Genomic DNA, 27,593 nt, shown 5'->3' on the forward strand with positions numbered 1-27,593 from the left:
CGCCTTCCCGACCCTGGGCCCATCAAGCAACTAGAAAACAATTTCTCTTCACCGGGCGGTGGACACGAACTCTTCAACGCTCAACTCCAAGAGTCAGAAAGGCGCGCGATTATGGGTTAAATCCCAAACATCACTTCCGGTCACCTGCCCGGCAGCCTTCGCTCTACCGGAAGTCGCCAGCGTGACGACGCAAAAAAAACGGCAGTCGTGTGCGTGTCCCTCCCAGCAGCCAATGGGTTCCGTCCACCTCCTTCTTCCGTCGCCGGTTGGTCTAACTGTGGGCTGTGACGTTCAAGGGCGGGGCGCAGAGGGAGATACCGAGGCCGAGAGGGGCCAAGCCCCTCAGTCGCTCCGGAAGACGGGAACAAGGGGTGAAGATGGTTTACATCTCGAATGGTGAGTTGTAGGGTCTTCGGGGGCGGCCGCTGGTCCGGGAAGCCGGACCCGGGTTTCTTCCATCCTCGCCCGCCGGCCCGGCGCGGCCTTCTCGAAGTCTCTCGGCCCTGCGCCGCGTCAGCCGAGCGTCCCTGAGCCCGCAGGCGGGGGCCTAGGTCCCGGTGGTGACGACGGTGCCGGCTGCCTGGCGCCCTCGCCCACCTTCTGACTGTGGGTGTCGCCATCGTGGTCTTTGCTCTCGGACGCCCGCGTCCTTAGCTAGTGAGGACAACAGGGTTAACACCGTCTGCGTAGCGCCCGTGTGTGAGGCGCTGTTTTAACTTTTTCGCGATCAGCTGTTCAGTCTCTACAGCAGCCCTATTCGGGTAGTTGTTTTGCTGTCCCGTTTTAGGGGCGGAGATGCTGAAGCGCAGTAGGTCCAGTAGGTTGCCTAGCAGCACTAAGGTAGTTAATGGTTCAGTCGGGTTTCGAGCAGAGGTGACTGTTGTCAGCGTCCTTGCTGTTATCTACTAGACGGTCTTTCTCTAAAATGTATGAGGAGAAGTAAATAAATAGGGTCGGCTTCCCTTCCCCCTCCCCCGCCCCCAGGAGTTGGTAGCTAGTCATACACGTAAATTTTTTTTGCCCTAATTCCAAGGGGCACAGGAAGAAGCACCGCCCCCTGTAGGAACAAGGTAACTATTCCCAGAGTAGAGAATCTGAGAGTGACTTAATACAGTGACTCTACAAAGAAAGTGTCTGGTGGCACCTGGGTGGCTCAGTCGGTTGAGCGTCATCGGACACTTGGTTTGGCTCAGGTCATGATCTGGGGGTGGTGGGATCTGCCCCGCCTGGGGCTCCGCGCTCATCGGGGAGTCGGCTTGGAATTCTCGCTCCCTTTGCCCCTACCCCCTGCGCTTGATCTCTCGCTCTCTCTTTCTCTCCAAAATAAATTTTAATTTTAAAAAGTGTCTGGAAAGGAAGGACACAGTGTGACTGGGTCAGACCAATGCCAAAACTGTCTGCCCACCTGTTTGACTCAGGTGAAATCAGTGCCGTGGTGCAGTCTTAACAAGCGGGATCGCTGGAGCTAGGTCCTTGTTCTATTTGAGTCATCTGTCATCAGAGAGGATTAAGGCGATGAGTGAGAAGTCTTCTGGCCGAGTGCACTTTGCATTTCTCTGCACTTCAAAATGGCTCCTCTCCTCCTCGCCCAATTAAAAATGAAACCAGTAGGTTGATGGACCCTGCACAAAAGCATCAGAGTTTCATCGTGTTTGGGGCACTTGCAGACTTTGTTATATCCTTTGTGGCTAAAGGCTGGCAGCTTCTATTTATGCGTTATTGAGTAATTCTTTGTAGTATGTCTTCGTGTGTATGCATTGTCATAGTGAAGTGCGAGAGTGAGGTTCTTGCCTCACCGAGTCGAAAAATGAATCTCGAGGACAAGAGAGTGAGTAAAGCGATGGGAGTTTTATTAAGTGAGGATAAGAAAAAGCTCTCAGGAGTGAGAGGGGTTCCGACAGGGTTGCCACTTGAGGGCCTTTAGGGTTGGTCTTTTATAGAAAACTAACCAGGGAACTTAAATCCTTTTAACATCTCTATTGATAGCACCACTGAGTAAGTACTAGTAATAACACCTTCAATGGCTTACTTCCTTTTTAGGGTCCGTAATTCTTTGTTGGTCACAAGTAGCTGTCATAACAAGACCCCACCTCTGACACCTAGGGCAGGGTGGTCTGGTTTGTTCCCTTATCTCTGGTTTCCTTACACCTCCATATTTACCTCCATATTTTTGTGATTTTTGTGAGCCTGATCCCATAGCCCACTACCTATCCCTCCCCTACCTAGCCTCACCTGTCCCTTAATAGTGGATCCACATAAATAAAGGTCCTATTAAGGCCTTTTATCTCCCTTTTATAGTTGAGAAATGCCAGTTACATCCAAGCAACTTATTTCCCTCTGCGGATATTGGGAGGGGAGGTTTCTGCCTTTGGAAACTAGGAGGGAAAAGTGCTAAAAGCAAGATAGAACAATGCAAGTGCATACAAAGGGTTCTTTAGAGTCCCAAAGAAGGAATTGATGTGTTCTAGTTAAATGTCTTTTGGAAGGTTTGAATTTATCAGCACTTCACAGTGAGGAAACATTTCTGTTACTGTCACAAGAGTTTTTCTTCAGCAATCCTAAATGATGACTAGCCTTGCAAAACTTTTTCTCAGAGCAGGAAAATATCACATCAGCCAATGAAGCAGAGCTAGTAAGAGGCAGAACCAAGCACGTCACCCATGCTCTGTCTTGAAGTGTATCCCTTTTTTGTCAATAGCTCCATTGAGAGCTCAGGTCCAAGTGGATCCTTGAAAGTAAGGCAGACAAAGAAAGAGGAATTGTAGACCCTGACTGAGGGGGTGGAGGTGAGTGTGGTGAAGCCCTTGAGAAAATGGAGAGGAGAGGTGGTTGACAGCTCTTCTCCCAAAATATTCTGACCTTTTAATTCTCAAGGCTAAAACTAGAGCACTAACTTTTCATGTTGTAGCTCCATTATTTAAAGTGGTTTGAAAAATAGATCCTCATTTGTGTTTAAGACAAAACTGGAGTCCATACGGGCACCTGGGTGGCTCAGTTGGTTAGATGTGCGACTCTTGATTTTGCAACTCAGGTCATGATCCCCCAGGGTCCTGGGATTGAGCCCAGTGTCTGGCTCCCTGCTCAGTGGGGAGTCTGCTTGTTCCTCTGTCCCTCTGCCCTTTCACCCGCTAGTGTGTGCATGTCCTCTCTTTCTCTCTCTCTCCCTCTCAAATAAATAAACCTTAAAAAAAAAAAAAAACAAACCTGGAATCCATAATTAGAATCAACAGCATCCCATTACAGTGGAATTACAGAAAAATAGTGGTTATTTTAATGAACAAGGCAAATTCTCTTCAGTACTTAGAACACCCAGACTCTTTGATTTATGGAAATTTTAACATAACTGTAAAGATTTGTAAGAGTGTGTATAAACAACTTTTTTTATACAGGAAAGAGACTTCGCAAGTGAAAAGAAATATTTTCACATTTAGGAAAGTGGAAGTGGTGTGAATATTCTTCTATATTCACTCATTCCATTTGTTTCTTCAAAATACTGGAATAAACAGAGATTCATGCACCGGCATTCATAGCAGAATTGTCACAATAGCCAGTGGGTCGAAGCAACCTAATGTCCATCAACAGATGTATGCATAAACAAAATGTGGCCTATACATATGATGGAATATTAGCCTTAAAAAGAAGGAAGTTTGACACATCTACAACATGGATGAGACTTGAAGACATAAGCCTGTCATCAAAGTAAGAATACTGTCTGAGTCCTCATATGAGGTTCCTAGAGCAGTCAAATTTTTTTTTTTTTTAAAGATTTTTTATTTATTTGACAGAGAGAGACACAGTGAGAGAGGGGAACACAAGCAGGGGGAGTGGGAGAGGGAGAAGCAGGCTTCCTGCCGAGCAGGGAGCCCGATGTGGGACTCGATCCCAGGACCCTGGGATCATGACCTGAGCCAAAGGCAGATGCTTAACGACTGAGCCACCCAGGCGCCCCGAGCAGTCAAATTCATAGAGACAGAAAGTAAAAGGGTGGTTGCCAGAAGTAGGGGAAGGGAGAAAAGGGGAGTTTGTGTTAAATGGGTACAGAGTTTCAGCTGGGGGAAGATTTAAAAAGTTCTGGAGATGGAAGATGGTGATGGTTGTACAACAATGTGAATGTACTTAATGCCATAGAACTGTACACTTAAAAATGGTTAAAAATGGGAATTTTTTAATTTATATTTTGCCACAATTTAAAAAGAGAAAAAAATACCTGAATTGTCACTCACCAAAATTAGGAACATAGGAAAACATTTGACGTGTTAAAAGAATGACCCCTAGCTCATAGAGCTTTACTTCCCTGAACGCTTCTTTAGAAGGATGAACACATAACAAACCTTTCCTTGTGTTGGCCATCTGGAAGAGTGAACAAGTTGAAAATTGAGTTTTATTGTTCCCTAAGCAACTAATTGTAATACATGTTGTGTCAAGGATTTGTAGTACTAACTGAAGTTTCTTTTTTCTTGTCTTTAGGACAAGTATTGGACAGCCGGAGCCAGTCCCCATGGAGATTATCTTTGATAACAGATTTCTTCTGGGGAATAGCAGAGTTTGTGGTTTTGTTGTAAGTGTTAACAGTGCTCTTACTAGCCCTGATATTTAAGTTAACAGAAGTACATTAGGTACATTATGTTGAGGTTCTTAAACAAGCTGAGCCTTTCTGAAAGTTTTTAATTATAATGTATATATTTTAATTATTAGCTTTTGCTAAGTGAAATTAAGACTTTTGTGGTGGGTAAAGCTGCCCCAAACATCTGGCAAGTATGAATATGATAGTTAAGTAGCTTGACTGTGGCTTAGCCTTGGTGGTAACCATTTCAATCTGCGTCTATGGGACCAGGCCTCCCTATTCTAATGCCAAATGACAGTGCCTCACTTTCTCTCTGCTGTTTCAGCAGTAGTGTGTGCAGCTTTTACTCCATATTATACAATAAACCAACAAGGGAGTTAGACCTTGATAAAAAATATCCCAAGTAGTAAATTTGTTTTTTAAATTGTTAGAATTAACACAGGAGACAAAAATTTAAACTTTACCATAATTTCAAGCAATTCTTAGCTAAATGCATTTTTTGGTCTTTCCCATGCTGTTTTGTGAAAATTGTTCATCAACTACCAACAAGTCTTACTCATGCTAAGTTTGAATATATATATATATTTATTTATTTATTTATATTTGAATGTCACATGGCAGAGAACTGCAGGGATGCAGAGATGTGGAAGACTGCCCCTTACTTCATTGACTTTAATTCATACTACAGTGGGTGTTGGGCTGGGCATGATTGTGGGAGGTGGACATCAGAGGAAGTTACTCCAGGTGGAAGAAACACAGGAAAGATGACAGAGAAGTTTGAGTAGCAGACTGTGATCTTTATACTTAATTGGATTGTCGCTGTGATTTAAAAAGATTAATCTGATGACTGCATGTAGCATGAATAGAAGGGGGGGGAAAATGGAAGAGATGGTTCTGTAGAAAGATACAATGGGACAGAGGGGCCTTAAGTTACCCAGTGCAAAACTTCCTTAAAGTCTCACATTTCACCTACTCCCTATTGTTTTTTTAAAATATTGTTTTAACTTAAATTCTTCCCCGTCCACAAGTAAAGAAAATTCCATTCAGATGGATTCCCAGAAGCCCTGTGCCTCTGGCACACCACCTTAGTCTCCTCCGTCAGCAAAGTAGCATTAGGTAGTCTGTTGGCATGGGAAATGTGGGGGAAATGAATGTGCAATGCTGTAAAAACAGACTCTGAGGCCTGATAGCTGAGTGGAGGAAGGAAGGTGGGGATGGCTCCGGTTTCAGAGTCACTCCTTGACTCTGTCAAGGAGACCCATTAGCATGTAAGAAAGACAAGGAATGGTGGCTTTGGCCCAGAACATAGCACCTGTGTAGACATGTGCTATATGGTGTTGTCCAGCTGGCTTCGAGAAATGTGGGGTTGGAACTAAGTTGGTTTAGTCATCTGTTAACAGACATAACTGAAACTATGGAGATACATTTTATAATGTTGAAAGCGGTATTTTTGTTTTCTGCCCCTTGTTTCAGTTTCAAGACTCTGCTTCAGCAAGATGTGAAAAAGAGAAGAGGATATGGAAACTCCTCTGATTCCAGATATGATGATGGAAGAGGGTAGAGCTTTTTAAATTGATAATAGATATTTTTACCACTCCGTAATTTTAATTAAGTTAAATATTATAGATGGATAGATATAGGCTCATGGAAATATAAGTTTTAAATTCTATTTCACAAAATTAATGCTTTACTATAAATTAAGTCAAGTTGCCTCTGATTTGATAGAGTCAGTTTGACAAAGCTAAAATGTATATCAAATATCCTATGGGAAAAGTCTAAATTAGAGGATGAAAACTGATGACCACCATTAAATCTAGAGATTTCACTTTAGAATCTGGATTTCCACCGCTAAGGAAAATCAGAGAAGATGAAGCAGCACGGGGTTGGACTTATATTTCCATGGAGCTGGGTTTCAGTTGGCGTTTATTTACAGAAAGTACTGTTAGGTCATCACAATTTCTTGCTTAACTCACTTTTCTCATGTGCATTAAGTGTCTGGTCCCTGTAACTATTTGAATTTTCTCAACTACTGATCTAATTGGTTAGTTCCTATTTTAAATAAAGAAAGGGGTCTGTTTGAGTGTTATAAAGGAACCACTTGATGTCTACTAAACAGTAGAAATTAAATTTTTCTTTTATTAGGCCACCAGGCAACCCTCCCAGAAGAATGGGTCGAATTAATCATCTACGTGGCCCTAGTCCTCCTCCAATGGCTGGTGGATGAGGAAGGTAACTTAAAATCTGAAATTACTCTGCAGAGATTACATTTTGAAAATATCTTCTTAGAGAAGTTTTCTTCAGGAAAATAGAAGTTACCCAATACTTTGTTATTATTCAGACATCTTATTTGGAAAAATATATCTTAACCCTTGAAAAATTTGTCAAAGTGTCTTTTGAAAAAACGTTTTAAAAAAAAATTGTTGGATTTTTTTGGTGCAGATCCAAATTAATAACTAGTAACTGATTGTTATAACACTTTCTTTTAGGTAAATGTCTGCTCTAGGAAGCAGACAACTGGACATGCACATTCATAACTGAGGGAAACCATCAAGAAGTAGAGCACTGACCATTCTGGACAAGGAATTGAATGTGTATGCCTGAACAAGGATTGCTCTGTGTCCTCACAGACAAATGAGGTCGTGCTGGGAATTCCCTCCCCAGGGATCTGGCATGACTGACATGCAGTTCTATAAATGTACATGTTTGTCTCATCATTTTGTATAGTTTGTGAAAGTATTAATATAGTTTTAATAAGTAAATATTTTTAGGTTACAAAACTTGACTTCTCATCTTTGTATGATTAAAAAACTCCAAATTTGAAGAAAAATAAAAGGTTGTGTATTCAGTACAATTAGTGTCACCTTTTTAACTTCTGAAATAGTTTTCATTGTTAATTTGTTCTCATTTATAAATAAATCACATTGTATTTATTCCAGTAGTATGCATACAATTTTATCTTGAAACATATTTGTCCTATGAATCTTCAATACAGAGTATCAGATTTGCTACCAGATATAATTATCAGGGTAATTATAAAGCCATAACCAGCAAACCTGAGCTACAAAATGAAGATTGGCTAGGTGGTCTTTAAAATCATAGACTTCTGTGTTATATTGACAAATTTGAATTCTAAATCATTGCTTAAGATACTGCGTGTTGGCTTTCACCCCCATGAACGCTGGTAACTCTCATATTCTTAAACTAGAATGGAAGCTCAGTGAGGTTAGGGATTTTGTCTTTTTTACCCCAATGCTTTGAACAGTGTCTACATGTAATAGGCACTGAAATACCTTGGAAAAATGAATAATACAGATAATTCTGCTTTGTGTTGAACAGTCTTTGAACCAAAGTGTTTCAGGTAAAGGCATTTTTTTTTTTAAGATTTTGAGAGTGAGCACACAAGCGGGGGGTGGGGTGTGCAGAGGAAGAAGCAGACTCCCCACTGAGCAGGGAGCCTAACGCGAGGCTCGGCCCCAGGACCCTGGGATCATGACTTGAGCCAAAGGCAGATGCTTAACCAACTGAGCCACCCAGGCGCCCTTGGTAAAAGCATTTTTATATTTATTTGGAAGCATTTGTTCAAGTATTTGGAAGTATTTATTAGGGTTGCCCTATTTGCCAGGAAATGGAGATGTAGTGACATACTGATCTTCAAACATAAGGGGCAATTATAAGACAATTTTCAGGTTAAGGATAATAGAGACAGTTTACTGACCACTCAAGTCTGTCAGATATTTTATGTTTTACATATTAATTCTGACACACTACAGTAGGTAGATGATGTTTGCATTATACAGGTAACATGCAAGTGCTCACACAGTTTTGTGATTGTATGGCTAGTGAATGGCAGAGTCATTCTGTCAAATCACATAAGTGGAGAGGAGACCTGGGCAGTCTCGGGACATGATGGCTTCTCTGTGTGTGTGATTCATGGTCCCCGCCCCCCTGCCCCTCCACCTAACTCCCCTGCAGGACTCTTTAGGGCTATTCTATAGTCCTGACTTCCTCCGATATTTAGCTCTCTCACTCTGAGCATGAGGTAGACCGCTGTAGGGCAGAAATGTAGCCTCTTGAGTAGCTTGTGTTCAAGTCTTCTCTTTGCTCTCAATAGCTTATGCTCCTGAGTAAGTTATGTCATTCTATCCCAGTGTACTCATCTGTGAAGTGGGGATTAAATTCCTACTTAAGGGATTCTTCATTCAGCAGTATTTTTTTTTTTAAAGATTTTATTTATTTATTTTGACAGAGAGACACAGCGAGAGCGGGAACACAAGCAGGGGCAGTGGGAGAGGGAGAAGCAGGCTCCCCGCGGAGCAGGGAGCCCGATGCGGGGCTTGATCCCAGGACCCTTGGGATCATGACCTGAGCCGAAGGCAGACACTTAACGACTGAGCCACCCAGGCGCCCCCATTCAGCAGTATTTAATCCACAAGTAATTATTGGGCGCCTACTATGTGCTGAAGATAACAGTGGCCAATAAGACAAAGTTCCTCTTCATGGAGCTTACTTTCTAGTGTAGGAAACAGCAGGCAAGTTAAATACAGACTTAATTCCTGCTTCAAAGGAAATAAGATAACAGGGAGGCTTCTCTGAGGTAACATTTGAGTTGAGACAGGCCGAGAAAGCCAGCTGAGGGAAGAGCACCCAAGGCAAAGGGGACAACATGAGTGATGGCTCAATGATGGGAAGGGCTTGGCATGTCCGAGAAGCTGGAAGAAAGTAAGTGTAGCTGGAAATGCCAACCGGAGAGAGATGAGGTGAATTTAGAGATGTAGCAAGGACTGGATTAAGAATGGCTTTCTAGGCTGTGGTTAGTTTAGATTCTGTTCCATGAGCAAGGGGAAACAAAGCATGGGTTTAATTTTTGAGATAACACATTGGTGGTATTAAATGAGTGCTGGGTCTGTAGTACTGACTTAACTACATACTTTAAAACTTGACACTTGGGCAACCGAATTAAGAACAGACTGAAGACAAGAAAGACCAAGCAGGGGCTTGGGCTATAAGGCTGTTACAGCCCACGTGAGATGATACGAGTTTGGGCTAAGTAGTAGCAGTAGGAGTGGAGAAGTGGGTTCTTTCAAGATGTATTTTAGCGACTACCAGATTTGCTGATCAACTGGACAACTGAAGAATCAACCTGGTATTTACTGAATTGGTGAAAGTGGCAGTAGGGGGTTTTTTGGCCGGGGGGGCGGGGGGGGGGGGCGCGGTGCGGATCAAGAGTTCCAGTTTGGGCTCATTTAAGTTTGCAATGCCTTGTGGACATCCATATGGGGATACCAAATAGGCAACTGGTTATCAGTCTGGATCTCAAGGAGACTTCCAGACTGGAATCACGTATTTGGGAGTTACCTTCACATGTAAAGCCACGAAAGTAGATAAAGTCATCCAAGGGGTGTGGAGTGAGGCGCCCTAACTCAAGAACACCTTATCATCAGAGGCTGGACTGAGCATAACCAGCGCAGTATGAGGACTAGGAGTATGTGTGGGGTCTGGGAAGCCAGTTAGAGGCAGGGGTGAGCGAAGCGCGATGCCGGGTACCAGCGGCTCCTTGGTGAGCGCTCAAAATAAAAACAAGTCCGCTGTGGGCACGGTACCGCCAGGACCAACCACAGCAACACCCACCCATCCACGCCCCACCCCACCGCGTCCTCCTCCTCCGGGCGGCTCCGCCCCTCCGTTTTCCCGGAAGTCTCCGGGGCGGCTGCCCGACGGCCATCTTGCTTGCCGGGCAGCCGGCTGGGAGGTTGCGCGTGCGCGGGGCCCCTGCAGCTCCGGCGGGTGCGGCGCGTCCCTGAGGGTGGAGGCCGGTGGGCGCCCGCGGCCGCGATGACCCAGGCGGAGAAGGGGGATGCGGAGAACGGGAAGGAGAAGGGCGGGGAGAAGGAAAAGGAGCAGCGCGGCGTGAAACGACCCATCGTGCCCGCGCTGGTGCCGGAGTCGCTGCAGGAGGTGAGACGAGGCGCCGGGGGCGGGCCTCGGTGAGGGCCTTCCGGCCGGGCGGGGGAGGGGAAGCGGGCGGCGACGCGAGGCTTCCGGTCCCCACCCTGGCGGCTGGTGCGGAGAGCAGTTCCGTGCCCGGCCGGCCGCGGACCCGGGAGCCGGCTTTCACCTACCTTCCAAGCTGTTGTGGGGTGTCAGTGACCGCAGGTAGAGTTGAGTACCGGGCAGACACAGTTGGCGGGGCAGGCGTATTCCTCTGTGAAGGAAACGTCGGAGTGGAGTCCAAGTATAACGCTAGGAAAAAAGGCAGACGACTGTCTAAATAGACATGAAGAGTTTGTGTGTCAAAACCAGAACACGAGTAGAGCCTACTGACCCGAAAAAATTATTTGCAGTTGCATGGCAAGCAAAGGCCCTGTGTGTGTGTGTGTGTGTGTGTGTATTCTTACTGATCAGTGAAACAAAATAAATCAACGTTGCCGTAGGAAAATGGGCAGATTCACAGCTAAAGTAAGGAGGCATTGAAATGCTCAATTTCATGTTGGACATCTCTGAGGCAGCTTCCTAACTGGTGGATGGGTTAAGGATAACACCCAACTGGCCAGGCAGCTGTAGATACATAGCACCGTGCGGGCTCACGGTAAACCCCGAGGGCGGTTCTTACTGTTGCACAGGCCTCAGTTTCTCCGCCCGTCTAGTTGAGGCAGCTTACTGGACGGTCTGTAAGGGCTTTGCGGTTCCCAGCCTCTAGGATTCTCTCATTCTGTGAGTGGGAGGCAGGAAGGTAGAGCTCACAGTGGGGCGTGAGGCTGCAGGTGTCAGGGCGTGGCGTGGGATGGGCTAGTGCTTAAGGCCATAGGGAAGTATCGGGCACATACAGCAGGTACCTCCTCTGGCCCCGATGGCCTGGGACGGTTTAAAGGACGTGACTTCAGGATCAAGACCTGAAGAATGATTAGGGGTTAGCCAGGGGGAATCTCAGGGAAGGAGAACAGTGTGGAAGAGACCTGGGCCAGGAGAGCATATGAAGTTTTGGTGATCAGGATGTCGGAAGTGAGGAAGAAGGGGCAAAAGGTGACACTGGAGATCTTAGCAGAAGCTATTATGAGAGTCAGCCAGAGTCTGCTTTCTTCTGGAAGGCAGTGGAGAACTTTGGAAGAGCTAGCCAGACTGAGCTACCTGATTAGCTTAATCCTCACAATAACTCTGAGGTAGGAACTTCATCCAGAGCAAGGAAGTGGTGCAGTATGAATTTGAAGCCAGACCTGTGAATGCAGAGCCTGGGCCCTTAACAGGGCCAGCAGCATTTCCTTAACTTTAGTCAGTTGTATAACACCCTTTAGTTTCTCCATGTTCTCTGTGGCTTTTTCATATCCATTAGTTGCTTAGTAACTTTTTTACTAAGTCTTATTTAAGCAGTAATATTCGGGAAATGATTTGTGGGATGTACGGGCTAGTTTTTTCCTAATGTGTTAAAATAAATATGTAATTATTAAAAAAATATTTGTCCACACTTTGGAAAACTGCCATTACTAACCCCAGAGCTTTCCAGTTAATGTGCTGCAGCCTGTGTGCTGTGAATGAGGGACAGGTATCCCTGATGGCAAGCAGCTTCATCTTTTTACTCCAGTCTACTGCACAAAGGTCTGCCATAGCACAAAAAAGCTTGGGAAGTACGATTTAACATCATGCCAACCACGTGAAAGAGGTGCATTCAACAAACACCTCCTAGGGTCCTGTGTGCCTGGGCATAGAGTAGTGAACAATTCAGAAGTGATCCCTTTTTACATGAAGGTTTTTGTGTGTTGGGAGGGCAGGCAGTAAATAATTACAAGCATGACAGGTGCCATGAAAATTATATTTCCAGGGGATAAGCAAACCTAGTTTAATGACATTTAACTTCTGAACTAAAGGGAGAAATAAGATTTACCAGGGAGAAAGGACATAGCAGGCAAGGGGAGTTACCTGTGTGAAGACCTAGAAGTCAGCATGGTGAGTTAAGAAATCAAGAGAGATCTGGGGCGCCTGGGTGGCTCAGTCGTTAAGCGTCTGCCTTCGGCTCAGGTCGTGATCCCAGGGTTCTGGGATTGAGCCCCGCATGGGGCTCCCTGCTCGGCGGGAAGCCTGCTTCTCCCTCTCCCACTCCCCCTGCTTGTGTTCCCTCTCTCGCTGTGTCTCTCTCTGTCAAATAAATAAATAAAATCTTTAAAAAAAAAAAAAAAGAAATCAAGAGAGATCTAGATTGGGAAGATTAAAGAGACCAGAAAGGAGGTGGTTGTCGAGTAAGGCTAGAGAAGTAGACAGAATCTTGATCTCACAGGTTCTGGACTTTATCTTATGGGCAAGCTATGGAAATGTTTTAAATGGAGACATGCAAGAAAACACAACTGTAGCTCAAGGGCAGGGCTGAGTAGGTGCAGGCTAAGGAGTCGTGTAGGAATGGTGGTTCTCCACAGAGGTATCCTGTTGTCACAGGGATTGTCAGAGTCCCTTCTTCCCCTGGTTTCTACTGAAACTCTGGGTCCCTCAGTTTACAAGGTAAAGGTTCCCAAACTGATTCAGATTATGTTCTGCCCCCCCTTGCAAATTACAGATATGAAACAATTACCATCTGAAAGTAAAGCTCACAGGAATCACTCCACTGTCCTGATATACGCTTTGTCATTTCTTGTTCACCACCATTTCCCAAGAATGGATTGTGAAATGCAGCGAAGTTTTCTGACCTATGAGGATAGAATAGTGAACTCTGGCATTTTAACCCCAAACTTTTGCCAGATTAGGTGAATAGCACAGAACTAACAAGGGGTAAAGTGTTTTAAAAACAATGAACAAAATGTGCCTATGCATACACTCAGAAGTGGTTGCTGTATAAAGTCTTACTTTCCAGCATTACAAAATAATAATTCTGTGCTTATGTGACTTTCTCCCCTAACCTGTTCAACCAGTGATTGTCAAACCTGAGGGATCATACTGATCACCTCAGGAACTTTTGAAAGTTGCAGATATCTAGGCTCCCTCTCTGGAAGTTCTGAATCAGAAAATTTGTAGTGGAGGCTTAGAGTCTAGTTTTTTATTTACAAACATCTTTAGGTGATTCAGATTTAGCTAGTATTTTGCTAGTCGTAGTATTCCCTATGCTTACTCCTTGTCTGTTTCCCCTAGTAAACTGCAAGTTCTCTCATGGTCAGGATTTTGTCTTGGTCACCATTGTACCCCCAGTACCTGGCACAGAAATGCTCAGTAATTGTAGGTTAACTTGCATTGGATATTTATGGTTTTGTTTATTTAAACAGATGTTGACCTGTGTACTGTGAGTCAGATCCTGGGAGCACAGAAATATGAAATGAGTTTGCATTCAGGTAGAGAGCAATAATTGGACGCCTCAAAGAGCTACCTTCACTGAATTATTTTGATACCTGTGAGTCTGATAGTCATCACAGGGAATTCACTTCTTAGTCTAGCCTGTTACCTGTATGTTTTTTAACTTGTTACCTGTATATTATTTACTAAGGTCACACTCCTGTGTTTTATATTTGCAGCAAATCCAGAGCAACTTCATTGTGGTCATACATCCAGGTTCAACAACCTTAAGGATTGGTCGAGCCACAGACACACTTCCTGCTAGCATTCCTCATGTCATTGCACGAAGACACAAACAACAAGGGCAGCCACTATACAAGGACAACTGGCTCCTAAGGGAAGGACTAAATGTAAGTCAGAAATGGAGGATCTGGAGAGAAAGCCCACGGTTGTTTCCTTGGGGGAGCTTAGACATTCAAGAATACTGTGTATACTTGAATTAACATCTTCATAGCTTTAATGTGTTTTAAAATAATAACATCATTTAGAGTTACAAATAGCATTTTTAATGTGAGCTATGGTTTTAGATTGTAAAGAAATAATTATGACAAAAGCAGATCAAAATTATTTTAACCCATCAGTATGAATTGGGTATTGATGAAGGTGATTTTTAATGGAAGATACAGAATTGTCAGTCACTTAAAGTGATGCAGTAAGGAAGAAAAAAAAAAAGAAGAAGAAGAAGGTAGCGGGAGGGGAAGAATGAAGCGGGGGAAATCAGAGGGGTAGACGAACCATGAGAGATGATGGACTCTGAAAAACAAACAGGGTTCTAGAGGGGAGGGGGGTGGGAGGATGGGTTGGCCTGGTGGTGGGTATTGAGGAGGGCACGTTCTGCATGGAGCACTGGGTGTTATGCACAAACAATGAATCATGGAACACTTCATCTAAAACTAATGATGTAATGTATGGGGATTAACATAAGAATAAAAAAAAGAAAAAAAAAAAAGTGATGCAGTAAGGTCTCTGAACAGCCATATTTTTCTCTTCCAGATACTTAGAGTTTATATTGAGTTTGTATTTTCAATCCGTGAGCAAATTGAATTGTTATAATCACTTTCTCCAATCTTAGATCAAATTATAATTTAAAAGCAAGACTGTATATATCCTTGCAGTTAGCATTTATGTTATCCTACCTTGCAGATAGTAATTATCAGAAGAATTTTTCATGGTAGGTGTTAAAATATGCATATTGCATTGTAATCCACTTTTAAGTTTTAGATGAAAGATAGTTTTAGGAACTTGAAGTTTCTGTACTTCTGTTAGTAAGCTTTATTTAGGGTTCCACTTTTTTTAGCATAACTGGAAGACTACCTAAGTCTATTTCGAAGCTTAAGTGTAACTTGAGGGTATGAGTTTAAATCCATTTATATCTTTGGATTTTATAGTTCTATAGTACATAAATCTCACGAGTAAAAGTTGATAGAAAACAGTAGCTTTCCATGGAGATATTTATAGATTTTTTTTTTTATAGATGGTTTTTTTACAGTGTCACAGGGACTTGAATACCTGCTGAATAAACAAAATAACCCCAGTGAATATAACACCATTACAAAATTGTAAATATGAGAATTATGTAGATGTTTGGAAAAGTCTCTGAAATACTTTGTAAATACTAAGTAGCTATCCAGTGCTTAGGGTTGTGAACAATTTTATCACTTAAACTTCACTTGAGGTTATAGATTTTTGCAAATAGTTGGTTTATGGTGAGGGTTCCTTTCTGACTTTTTTATTTATAAATAATAAAAAGATTACTTAAAATTATTAAGATTGATACATGTGGCAAAAATTAAGGAAATGCTGTTCCTTGTTTATGAGGGAGCATTTCCTCTTGGTGGATTAAATCAGTAGTTTGCCACATTGCTTTCTCTTTTCAGTAAATCCTTTGTGCTGCTCATCCTTCGTTTTTTTCCCCCCAGAAACCAGAGAGTAATGAACAAAGACAAAATGGCCTTAAAATGGTGGATCAAGCAATATGGTCTAAAAAGATGTCAAATGGCACAAGACGGATTCCCGTGTCCCCTGAACAGGTTCAGTCTTAACTCTTCAGATTTATTCTGTCATAAGTGCTATTCATGTGCTCCCTTGATTGCATTATGCAAATTAAAGATGGGATTTCCTTAAAAAAGAAAGAGGGCGCCTGGGTGGCTCAGTTGGTTAAGCGACTGCCTTCGGCTCAGGTCATGATCCCGGAGTCCTGGGATCGAGTCCCGCATCAGGCTCCCTGCTCAGCGGGGAGTCTGCTTCTCCCTCTGACCCTCCCCCCTCTCATGCTCTCTCTCTCTCATTCTCTCTCTCAAATAAATAAAAAAAAAAAAGAAAGAAAGAAAGAAAGAAAAACCATTCATAACCACCTACAGAATACCCAAGTCAATGTCATAAATGCTTGGGCAAGCCAAATAATTTAAAAGACGGTGTTTCTTGTGGCAAGTTGATAAAAATTTGTAGTTTACTTGAGAGTCTTAAGTGTCTAATCCCAGGATCTTGGTGGGAAGCAATATTCTTACTATAATTGCCATTTTAATATGATAAAAAATACTATTAGAAATGGACATGAGTTGGTATAATATGTAGATGTATATTCAGCTTTAAACAGAGTGCAATATTAATTTTGGACTGGCTATGAATCACAGCCTAGGTTATTAAAACCATGGGAAAAATCACAATTTTGGAAAAGGCCAAGAGAATCTTTTTGTGACGAGTTAGTATTTTGCCAAATATGTAGGATTTGTGATTAACTTTTGCTGCTGTATCTGGTCTGTGAGAGAGAGGAGAAAAGAGAATTCATACTACATTTCTCCTCTCCCCTCCTCTTTTTTTCTTACATAAATTCAGAGAAGTTTCTGGTGTTTCTGGTGTTTCAGGCACGCTCCTACAACAAGCAGATGCGACCTGCAATTTTAGATCACTGTTCTGGAAACAAGTGGACAAACACATCTCATCACCCAGAGTTTTTGGTGGGAGAAGAGGTAGGGAACTTTGCAGTGCCATCCAGTTCTAGTTGTTTCCTAGAATTCATAATCTTCCTTGCAGACCTGGATACTCACACAGGCTCCTGTGATGTTAGATACTCCACTCTCAGCATTTGGAATAGTCAGCAAATGTTAATCATAACTCTTGGCCTTAGATATTTTAATGTGAATCCAAAAAAAGCCCAAGAGAAGTTTTAACAATGTATTCATCTCCCCATCTTTTCTAGGCCTTGTACGTTAACCCATTGGACTGTTATAATATTCACTGGCCTATCAGAAGAGGTCAGTTAAATATTCACCCGGGACCTGGGGGCTCCCTTACGGCTGTTTTGGCAGATATTGAAGTAATATGGTCTCACGCAATCCAAAAATACTTGGAAATCCCCCTGAAAGATTTAAAGGTGAGCTAAAATTCACAGTTACTTGGATTGGCTCTAGGATTCTTGATCAGTAAAAGTACGTATTACTGGGTTGTCCTTGAAGCATTCTCAGTCTTAAGGTGTTGAGGATAGCTTTCCTTCTTCACTGACTTCACCTCTGGTGATTTCTCTTTTTCTTACTGTGTTTGTTTCTGTGGTGTCCCTACTGCTCTGCAACCAGCAAGCTTGCTCATGTTTATACCTTCTCTCTGGACCTTTTTCAGTTCACATTTGTTGTCTTATTTTTGATTTCACAAGGTTTTGTTTTGTTTTCTTTTTCAATTGAAGTATAGTGGGCACAAGGTTACATTAGTTTTAGGTGTACAACACAGTGATTGGACAACCGTATACATAATGTGCTCACCACAAGTGTAGCTGCCATCTGTTACCATACAGTGTTGTTACAGTACCATCGACCATATTCCCTGTGTTGCTGTATCTTTCATCCCCATGGCTTATTCATTCCATAACTGGAAGCCTTTATCTCCTACTCCCCTTCACCCATTTTGCCCATCCCCCTCCCTCCTCCACTCTGGCAACCATGAGTTAGTTCTCTATATTTATGGGTCTGTTTCTGCTTTTTTTGGTTTGGTTTTTTTAGGTTCTGCATATAAGTGAAATCATATGGTAATTATTTTTCTCTGACTTATTTCACTTAGCATAAGGTCCTATAGGTCCACCCATGTTGTTGCAAATGGCAAGATCTCATTCTTTTTTATGGTTGAGTAATACTCCATTGTATATATGTACCGCGTCTTCTTTATCCATTTATCTTTGACAGACACTTAGATTGCTTCCATATCTTGGCTACTGTAAGTAATGCTGCAATGAACATAGATGTGCATGTATTTTTTTCAAATTACTGTTTTAATTTTCTTTGGGTAATACCCAGTAGTGGAATTACTGGGTTGTGTGGTATTTCTGTTTTTAATTTTTTAGGAATCTCCATTCTGTTTTCCATAGTAGCTATACCAGTTTACATTCCCACTTTTTCTGCACATCCTCACGAAACACTTATTATTTCTTGTCTATTTGATAAGTAGTCATTCTGACAGGTTGAGGTGATACCTCATTGTGGTTTTGGTTTGCATTTCCCTGATGATGAGTGATGTTGAGCATCTCTTCATGTGTCTGTTGGCCATCTGTCTGTTGGCCTTCTGTCTGTGTTCTTTGGAAAAATGTCTATTCAGGTCCTCTGCCCATTATTTTAATTGGCTTATTTGTTTTTCCGGTGTTGAGTTGTATAAGTTCTTTCTATATTTTGACTATTAACCTCTTATCAGATATATCATTTGCAGATGTCTTCTCCCAGCTAAGTAGGTTGCCTTTTCATTTTGTTGATGGTTTACTTCTCTGTGCAAACTTTTTATTTTGGCGTAGCCCCAGTAGTTTATTTTTGCTTTTGTTTCCCTTGCCTCAGGAGACATATCTAGAAAAATTAGGGCTAATGTCAAAGAACTTACTGCCTGGGTTTTCTTCTAGGAGTTTTATGGTTTCAGGTCTCACATTTATGTGTTTAACCCATTTTGAGTTTATTTTTGTCATGGTGTAAGAAAGTGGTCACGTGTCATTCTTTTGCATGTAGCTGTCCAGTTTTCCCAGCACCACTTATTGAAGACACTGTCTTTCCCATTGCATATTCTTGCCTCCTTTGTCGAAGATCAATTTATCATACAAGTATGGGTTTATTTTGGGGTTCTATTCTGTTCCATTGATCTGTGTGTTTTTGTGCAAGTACCATACTGTTTTGATTATTATAGCTTTGTAGTATATCTTGAAATCTGGGGTTGTAATACCATTACACAAGTTTTTAATAATTTAAAGGAAAAAAAACCCACACAACTTCCAACATTTTCTGTTTTTCGTTAAACCTAAAAGAGAGGTTTGAGCTTTTGTTCTGGGCCTCTAACCATTGCTGCCATCCTTTAGAGCGAATTCTCCCTGAAGACAAGTGTAATGACATTTATTTTGACCTGACTTTAGTATTAACCGTCTTCTCTTTTTTTTTCCTTTGTTCTTCTTTTTTAGTATTATAGATGTATCTTGCTAATTCCTGATATCTATAATAAACAGCATGTGAAAGAATTAGTGAATATGATCCTAATGAAGATGGGTTTTTCAGGTATGTCTGGATATTCCAGAGAAATCTACTTGAAATGAGATTGTTTTTCTTTTTTGCCGACAAAGTTTATCTAATTCACTGCTTTATTGAAATGCTTATTCTGAGAGGATCAGCCGTGCTTGATTGCCCAGGGGTTCCCAGACTTTAATTGATGATTTGTCTTAGGATCTTTACGGCTCCCTAGCTGATTGCTTCTCTACCTTTGTGTTTCAGGGATTGTGGTCCATCAAGAGTCTGTGTGTGCCACCTTCGGAAGTGGTTTAAGCAGCACGTGTATTGTGGATGTTGGAGACCAGAAGACAAGCGTGTGCTGTGTGGAGGATGGGGTCTCTCATCGGAATACTCGGTAAGGACCTTGGAAGGTTGTGTTCTCTGCTCCCTCTCCCCTCACAGCCTGTTCAGTTATAAAACATCAGAATTTAAAAAGAAAATTTTTATAAGGAATTATATATTCAAAGTTTGCATAGGAAACCCAGATTGTGGAAGTGCAAATTCTAGCAAGGCTATAAACCCCTGATTTTATCCTTCCTGTTAGAACTCTCTGCTATGAGTTCACATCAGCAGCTCCTGAAAATCCTAGCTTGCGTTGTGTGCTTTCCCACAGAGGCAGCGTATATATTAGCTCTGTGTTTGGTTGTGGTTTGATGTAGAGATACAAGTCATGCTCACGGCAAAGCTTTATTTAGGCAAGTCATGTTGGGGAAAGAGGTTTTCAGGTCTGAATTCTCTGTCTAGCATTGTGAGTATTTGCTTTTGTCATCATGGTTCAGTGAGTGAAGAGTAGCTTTCTGGTCAAGTCCCTTCGTGATGTCATCACTGATACAAGAGGTAATAAAATAACTCTCAGGAGCGGGTTTGCTGCTTGTCCTTCCTGAGATAAGCCCAACACGGGTGAGCACACTGAGGCAGTGCACATACAGGTTCTCTGCAGCATTTTTGTGCTCCCTGGATGGCTTCTTCAGGATGCTGTAGTTCTTCCTATCCCTTAGTTGGAGATGCAGGGTATAGAAACATTTAAAAGAGGGCCTAAGCAGTCCATAAGAAAGGTTGATCTGTTGCCTTCCACCCCAAATTATGATGCATTCTAAAACCCAGTATACGTTAATTTGGCTTATCCATTGTTTATGTATTACTTAATGCCGTTGGTTCTCAGAATATGGAGAAAACACTGGGCCTAGGTCTCCCACCTCTAAAATAACATAGCGGTGCTCTTTCCAAGTCATAGAACCGTTCAATTAATGGATAGTATACTCTTTGAAGTTTTCTCCTGAGAGTTTGTCTTGTGTCACTGCCTGTCAGCTTGATAGACTGAGGAGTATAGACAGGCAAACAACTATTATATGGTAAACACAGTGACTTAGAAATGAGTTGCATTTAGTCATTGGTATTCTGTTTCTTGGGAACTTTTTTGCAAATAGCATGACTGCTGTTAGGTGCCCACCACTGGTTGTTTGTTAGGGTTCCATTTCCCCCTCCCGTCCATCCGTCCTGCCCTTTCATTTTTTATTCCTATCATAAACATCTTTTGAGACTTGTTATGTTTCACTGTGCCTGATTGAGTTTTTGAAATGCCCTTTGCACCTTCTTGACCAACAGATAGCCCACCTGTCTTTGCTTCTAACTCTAGGCTCTGTCTGGCCTATGGGGGGTCTGACGTGTCAAGGTGTTTCTACTGGCTGATGCAGCGAGCCGGGTTCCCTTACCGAGAATGCCAGCTAACAAATAAAATGGATTGTCTTCTTCTGCAGCACCTTAAAGAAACTTTCTGTCATTTAGATCAGGTGGGAGTAAAATCAAAACTGCTGATTATTTTTGTTTCCAGAAAAAATTAAGATATTTAAAAGGCAATTAAAAATATAATAGTATTATGCTACCCTTTCAACCCAAGTTGAGAGAACCTTGAAATTAAAGTTCTTAAGGAGTGAGAGTGTTTTGGTAAGGTCAGAGCTGTTAGCTGTTTCTCAGGCTCTGGTTAGCTGGTTTTTTAAGAAAGAGTGTTTAGCAAATTTGTCTCTCTTTAGGATCTTTGATCAAGATGAAGATAAACCTTTAGGTGTAATGAATGTAAAGGTACAGACATTTAATAAAATGGCATCAGTTGAAGCACTTTCTTAGTGTTGTGAACAATCAACATGTTATCATTGCCATATGTGGATTCCTATTTTTTTATGCTTTCTGTTTCAGACCTTTTCTTCTCCCTGACATTTTTCAAGCAATCTAATTCTGAATAACGAAATTTTGAGAAACCTAAGACTGGGTATCATTTCCCAGTTATTGAGGGAATTGGCTTATTGATTTGGGTCTGTGTTTGTGTTAGTGTTTATCGATAATGAAAAAATGTAAATGGTAGAAATTTCAGAATTGTTAAAAGGGAAGCAAGTACATTTGGACTCTTGTTTTACTAAGTTCCAGTTGAAATGGAAAAAAAAAGAAATGGTAGAAAGTCACAGGGCAGCCTTGTTATAGGTGAGATTCAGATGGTGGAGAGGCTTAATTGCCATTTGAGGAGTTTACATGCACTTTTACTGGTTCACTGACAGCATCTTTTCCTGGAATCAGGACATCTCTGGACTTCAGGATCATGAGTTTCAGATTCGACATCCAGATTCCCCTGCCCTGCTTTACCAGTTTCGATTAGGAGATGAAAAACTCCAGGTAATACATAGCTGTATATTTTCATGGGCAGAATGAAAGCCAGCCAGGTTCAGTCAGACTGAGAGAATGTGTACTTCTCTGAAACTTCATGAGGTCAGAATATCAAATGGTTTAGACTGTCTCTAAACCAGCTTTTAAGCCACCAAAAGAATACAGATTAAAATAGATCGGAGGACCATCTTTTTAATTAGCCACTGTATGATTAGTTATTGTTTAGAGAGAGGAGTACTTTTCTAAGAAATTATAAAGTAGCTTATTGGGCACTTGCATTACATTTTTTAAAATTTTATTTATTTTAGAGTGAGAGAGAGTTAGAAGGAGCAGGGAGACGGAGAAGCAGACTTCCTATTCAGGGAGCCTGACATGGGGCTCGATCCCAGGATCCCCAAATCATGACCTAAGCTGAAGGCAGACGCTTAACCAACTGAGCCACCCAGGTGCCCTGGCACTTGCATTACATTTGCTTTGTCATTTCTCCTTCGTGTCATATCACTCACTCAGTTGGATGATTTCTATAAGTTTTCTGGCCTCTTGTGCAATGAAGAAATAATGCTACTCCCAAATGAGAATGCTTATTTAGTCTACTTTCTAGGATCTGATCTGTCAGTTTTGTTTTGGGAAGAACAGAATTTAATGGATCAGTTTTTTCAGAAGGCAGTGTCCTTGGTTGAGCTTTTTTTTTTCCTTCCTTGCACAGGCCCCAATGGCTTTGTTTTACCCAGCAACTTTTGGAATTGTTGGCCAGAAAATGACAACTTTGCAGCACAGATCTCAGGGAGACCCTGAGGATCCTCATGATGAGCATTACCTGCTGGCCACGCAGAGCAAGCAGGAACAGGTCTGCAGGGATTCTGGTGTGAGAAGAGACACCCTTGCCCCTGCAGGAGAAGTTTGCCCATCGTTAACGGATTGTTGCAGTCACTGCAGTCTGCAGTGCATACCAAAGCTAATACTGTTTTTAGAACTGTAGATGAAATGAAGTCTAAATTTAAAATCCAGATGACAGATTTCTTCATTCAGTAGACGTTAATCCAATTTTCAGAATACCAGTCCACACACTTAAAAGTTAGTTTAATGAAGATACTTCTTTTTGGTGTATACATTATTTCCTTTTGAACATTTATTTAGTAGGGAATATTTTCAGTAAAACCTCACCTATTTTAAAAATTATAATGTAAACAGTATGTGGTCTAGGCAAAAAGCTGAATTCTTTTGTCCAGAGCTAATGATCCCAGTAATAGGATGTCTGATGCAGGGGCACAAATTAAAGCTCTTATTTGCCAATGAAACAGCAGCTCATGATGGAGGGAGGAGGGCTCTAAACCTTCTCTAGTACTTGTCCCTGAGCATCAGGTGGTTAGATAAGGTCTGAAAATGAGGATTCCATAGATAGCCACAGGCGCAAGAATCCTACCAAAATACTCCACTTAAAAACTCCGCTCAAGGGGGAAATGTCCATGTACACTGACATTTCAGTTTTAAAATCCAACCAGTAGTAGTAAGGTCGTGAGACTTGCCCTGCCTGCCAGTGACTGCTTTGGAATTGTCAGTACATCCTCATCTTTTGTACACTGTGTCTCACTCCCAGGTGATTTGGGAGTGGGTCCAGGTGGTTGGCTGTATACTAGCATGCATTCCCTCTGCACCACAGTGATGGACCTTTGCTTTATAGTAGTGTAAAATAGTGCAGTAGGGACGGGTGGGTTCTAGCTGGAGAACATCAACACTGTTCTGTTCTAGTCCTGCCATCCACTTGATTGTCCTTTTGATTGACTTAAAGTCTGCCAAAGCTACTGCTGACCGAAAGTCTGCCTCCAAACCCATTGGATTTGAAGGGGATCTTCGTGGCCAGTCTTCTGATCTTCCAGAAAGACTCCATGCTCAGGAGGTGGATTTGGGATCCTCCCAGGGAGACTGTCTGATGGCTGGCAATGAATCTGAGGAGGCTCTCACAGCACTGATGTCCCGGAAGACTGCCATCTCTCTGTTTGAAGGGAAAGCCCTGGGCCTGGATAAAGCCATTCTTCACAGCATCGACTGCTGTTGTAAGCATGTTTCGGAAGCTGGTTAGGTGAATGGGTTACAGCTAGAGTGTGCTTGGGCCGCACAGCATATGCATTGAAAAACTGTGGAGCCCCTGCTTTGTGCTTGCATTGCCCGGTATTAGGAATTGGATCTCGGCCTCGTTGGGCATATAGTGTACTAGAGGAGACCAAAGAAGTTAAATTGTCACACAAATGGGAAATTACAGCTATGGCAGGGGCTGCAAAGTCGAACTAAAGGATACTGACTTGCATAGCTTCTGATGGATTTAATCAGGGACTTTTATTAGGAGGAAGAAGTGTGGAGGGTGGGAGGCTTGGCAGGGAAGACTTTCTTGGGGAAGAGCCACTTAAGAGAGATCTAGGAGGTGAGTGGGGGTTAGCCTGTCACAGGGTAGCACTCTGGGCAGCGGAAGAGGCCTTTATGGAGGCCAGTGTGGCTGGGGGGCCAGGGGCCAGGATGAAGCTAGAGAAGCAGTGTGGTCACGCCACACTGGACTTTGTAGGTCCCTGTAGAGATTTTGGTCCTAATCCTGCAAGTAGCAGAGTGGAGGGTGCGATAGCAACATGCTCACATTGGTGTTTTGCAAGATTCTTCTGTCTGCATTGTTGAGTATGGGTTGGAGAGAAATCTTTGAGGAGGCTCTTACAGTTGTTCAAATGAGATGGCAGTGGCTTGGCCCAGGGTGGTGGTGGGTATGGAGAAAAAGAGTTGAAGGATTATCATTGTCTTTTCAGCATCTGATGATACCAAAAAGAAGATGTACAGTTCCATCCTCGTGGTGGGAGGTGGTTTGATGTTTCATAAAGCTCAAGAATTTCTGCAGCACAGAATTCTCAACAAAATGCCACCTTCATTCAGGCGAATTATTGAGAATGTGGATGTGATCACAAGGCCCAAGGTCTGTTGTTCATGGTGCAGTTGGATTATATGCAAATGAAACCAGGACTGATTATTTCTAATTGTAATGTTGTATGTGGACAGATAAAATCCTGGGAGCCATGAGCTTGCGTCTGGGCAGCTCTTTTTTTTTTTTTTTTTTTTAAAGATTTTATTTATTTATTTGACAGAGACACAGCGAGAGAGGGAACACAAGCAGGGGGAGTGGGAGGGGGAGAAGCGGGCTTCCCGCTGAGCAGGGAGCCCGATGCGGGGCTTGATCCCAGGACCCTGGGATCATGACCTGAGCCAAAGGCAGAGGCTTAACGACTGAGCCCCCCAGGCACCCCGCGTCTGGGCAGCTCTTAATTAAGGGTTTGGGCAAGTGGAAAAATTTCAGTAGGTCACAGATTTGGTGCAAGGAGCTTTGGGCTAGGGGCCTGGAGTCCTGGGTGTTAGTCCCTGCTGTGCTCTCCAGAGTAGCATGACCGACTTCCCAAAAGCCATGCCTTTGGAAAAGGACTGGGTGGGGCAGGGAGAGACTGGCTGGTCTCCCATCGGCCACAACAACTCCAGTTTTCATTGTCATATTAAGGATCTTTTGCTGGCCCTGGAGCAGGGCATCTTGGCTTGAACTATCTTGGAAAGAAACATAAACCCTGGAATTTAGAAAAAGATTGTGTCTGTATTTCATTATATCCCATGAACAATTCCTGGGGATGTTCTTATTTAATTTTAATCCTGAGGAAGGGGTTATGGGATATATTTATTCCACTCTATGATTTCCTTATATGTATGTTCCTGCATATGGGGGCTATTTGTGGAATAATAGTGAATAGTAGCATCTTCAGTAATAAACACTAAAGTTTTCTTACCGGTTGGAACACAAAGATATCTGTAGTTCATGGGTCCTGTATGGATGAGTCTTTAATGCACGTTGAAAAATTTGGCTTTTTAGGTATTGATTCAGCAGGGTTTTTTTACCCCCAAATTCAAGGAAATGATTAAGTATATGTCTTGTCCACTTTTGCTGAAATACCTTTATCACTTCCCTAGGATATGGATCCCCGGCTGATTGCATGGAAAGGAGGGGCCGTGTTGGCTTGTTTGGACACCACACAGGAACTGTGGATTTATCAGAGAGAATGGCAGCGCTTTGGTGTCCGCATGTTACGAGAGCGAGCTGCTTTTGTCTGGTGAAAATGGGCAGAGAATCACTATTACAGACCAAAAATAGGCCTCCTGGTATATAAAAGACTCTTGAAGAATATATATATTTTAATTTATTGACTTAGATGCTTAAATTTCATGGAAAATAAATGAATTTTAACTTTTACGTTGACAATAGGACATTGGTGTGAAATTATAAGCTGCTTTTGTAGCCAGGACATTTACGAATAAATATGAACTTACTTTTCAGTGGTAAATGCTCCTGCCCCTTTCTCAGGGTCGCGGGAGCTCCCTGATGATGTGAAATGTTGCTGTTGAGTGGCTCCCATGTACACACCTTGGCTTAAGTTGACCTTAGTGTCATCAGATAATCACACAGCCACAAGGGGTGGGTGTATGGCTCGGGTACCTGAATCCTGAGAACTGGCCAGGCCACTTCCCTCACGTGTTTCAGCAGGCACACATTGTTTCGACTCAGGGGTGCTCTTAGAATTCCAAATAGGGAGAGAAAAGGTTCTTTTTTTTTTTTTTTCTACTGGATTACAAAAAAGACTGTGACCAGTTGAGCTCTGGATTTCCAAAGGCAAAGATTTAAGGATGGGCTGGCTGGCTTTGGTTACTCCACATGCTTCAGGGTGGGCTTAGGGAAAGAAAACAATCCTTATCTGACCAAAACAGAACAACAACTGAAAAGGAAAACCCATTTCCTTCCTAAAGCCAAGTAGAAACAATCCAGGTGTAATTTATAGTTGTTAACTTGTGCAGATGAATAAGGTGACTGCTGGTCACCTTATTTACTACCAACTTAATCATCAAGTCCCCAAATTTCCTTTATCTGAAGAACCAAGAGAAAGGTTTTGGAACTCTTTGTGCTTAGTAAGATCATTTGATCTTAACCTGTGAACAGTCTGAAGCGAAATCTAAGTACAGACAGCTATTAGCACCAGTGGCCCAGGCCTTGGTGAAGCCTTCTGAGCCCCTGGCCAGAGGAAGGCTAGGCATTAGCTGGAGACAGAAGCTTGTCAGCACAGCCTGGGGGCTCAGAGACCTGGGAGCACGGGGAATGCCTGATTCCTGCCACTCCTGCTGGGCATCTGCGTCCACCATCTGCTCATCCAGAACTGGAGATATGGGAGTGGAATGGGACTGGCGGAGGGGGAGGGGGGCTGACAAAAGTAGGGCTGGATAAGAGATGGAGATAAGAATGGAATATAGAATAGGATGGTTAGAAGTCTCAGGGCATGGAGAAATGCTGGTCCTGGAGCATTTGCATAACAAGGAGTATCCTACATATATGTGATCAGTAGGTGAGGAACAAAGAAGAGTCCATTGGTATAACAATGATTTTACCTTGTTGGTACTGTTGAAGATAGGTGCTTTCAATTTGAGGATTGTATGCTCTTTATTTTTTTAACTTTTTAACAAAATAAATTTATACAATGTTGATTTTATGTTTCTGAGCT

General features: G+C 42.5%; 2 protein-coding genes across 4 annotated transcripts; both read left to right on the forward strand.

Moving 5' to 3' along the window:
• Positions 1 to 288: 288 nt before the first annotated feature.
• SELENOK (selenoprotein K) lies at positions 289 to 7,494 on the forward strand. 2 transcript variants are annotated; one of them, XR_004677775.1, is made up of 5 exons: positions 290 to 396; positions 4,468 to 4,558; positions 6,038 to 6,121; positions 6,707 to 6,793; positions 7,051 to 7,494. XR_004677775.1 is itself a non-coding variant. In XM_034996914.1 (4 exons), the coding sequence occupies exons 1-4, from the start codon at positions 378 to 380 to the stop codon at positions 6,795 to 6,797; spliced, it is 285 nt and encodes a 94-aa protein (XP_034852805.1). In that variant the 5' UTR covers positions 289 to 377. The 2 variants fall into 2 exon arrangements, 1 of the variants encoding a protein (XP_034852805.1); XM_034996914.1 differs by lacking the exon at positions 7,051 to 7,494 and having other exon boundaries at positions 289 to 396; positions 6,707 to 6,797.
• Positions 7,495 to 10,283: 2,789 nt separating this feature from the next.
• On the forward strand, positions 10,284 to 27,581 carry ACTR8 (actin related protein 8). 2 transcript variants are annotated; one of them, XM_034998644.1, is made up of 13 exons: positions 10,284 to 10,519; positions 14,050 to 14,220; positions 15,790 to 15,900; positions 16,735 to 16,839; positions 17,070 to 17,243; positions 19,290 to 19,383; positions 19,597 to 19,729; positions 21,011 to 21,164; positions 21,943 to 22,038; positions 22,736 to 22,876; positions 23,819 to 24,083; positions 24,819 to 24,982; positions 26,017 to 27,581. In XM_034998644.1, exons 1-13 carry the CDS (start codon positions 10,397 to 10,399, stop codon positions 26,158 to 26,160), a joined length of 1,875 nt encoding a protein of 624 aa, XP_034854535.1. In that variant the 5' UTR covers positions 10,284 to 10,396; the 3' UTR covers positions 26,161 to 27,581. The 2 variants fall into 2 exon arrangements, with proteins under 2 accessions (XP_034854535.1, XP_034854537.1); XM_034998646.1 differs by lacking the exon at positions 10,284 to 10,519 and adding an exon at positions 10,616 to 10,717.
• The last annotated feature ends 12 nt before the right edge of the window (positions 27,582 to 27,593 follow it).

This window comes from Mirounga leonina, unplaced genomic scaffold, assembly GCF_011800145.1.
Source record: "Mirounga leonina isolate KUSES-001 unplaced genomic scaffold, KU_Mleo_1.0 Mir_94, whole genome shotgun sequence".
NCBI lineage: Eukaryota > Metazoa > Chordata > Mammalia > Carnivora > Phocidae > Mirounga > Mirounga leonina.

Bases quoted from the DNA above. Each gene is read 5' to 3' on its own strand.
- ACTR8 (XM_034998644.1), top strand. From the start codon at position 10,397: ATGACCCAGGCGGAGAAGGGGGATGCGGAGAACGGGAAGGAGAAGGGC. The intron at 10,520-14,049 runs GTGAGACGAGGC...TTATATTTGCAG, and splicing joins TGCCGGAGTCGCTGCAGGAG to CAAATCCAGAGCAACTTCAT. The intron at 22,039-22,735 runs GTAATACATAGC...TTCCTTGCACAG, and splicing joins TAGGAGATGAAAAACTCCAG to GCCCCAATGGCTTTGTTTTA.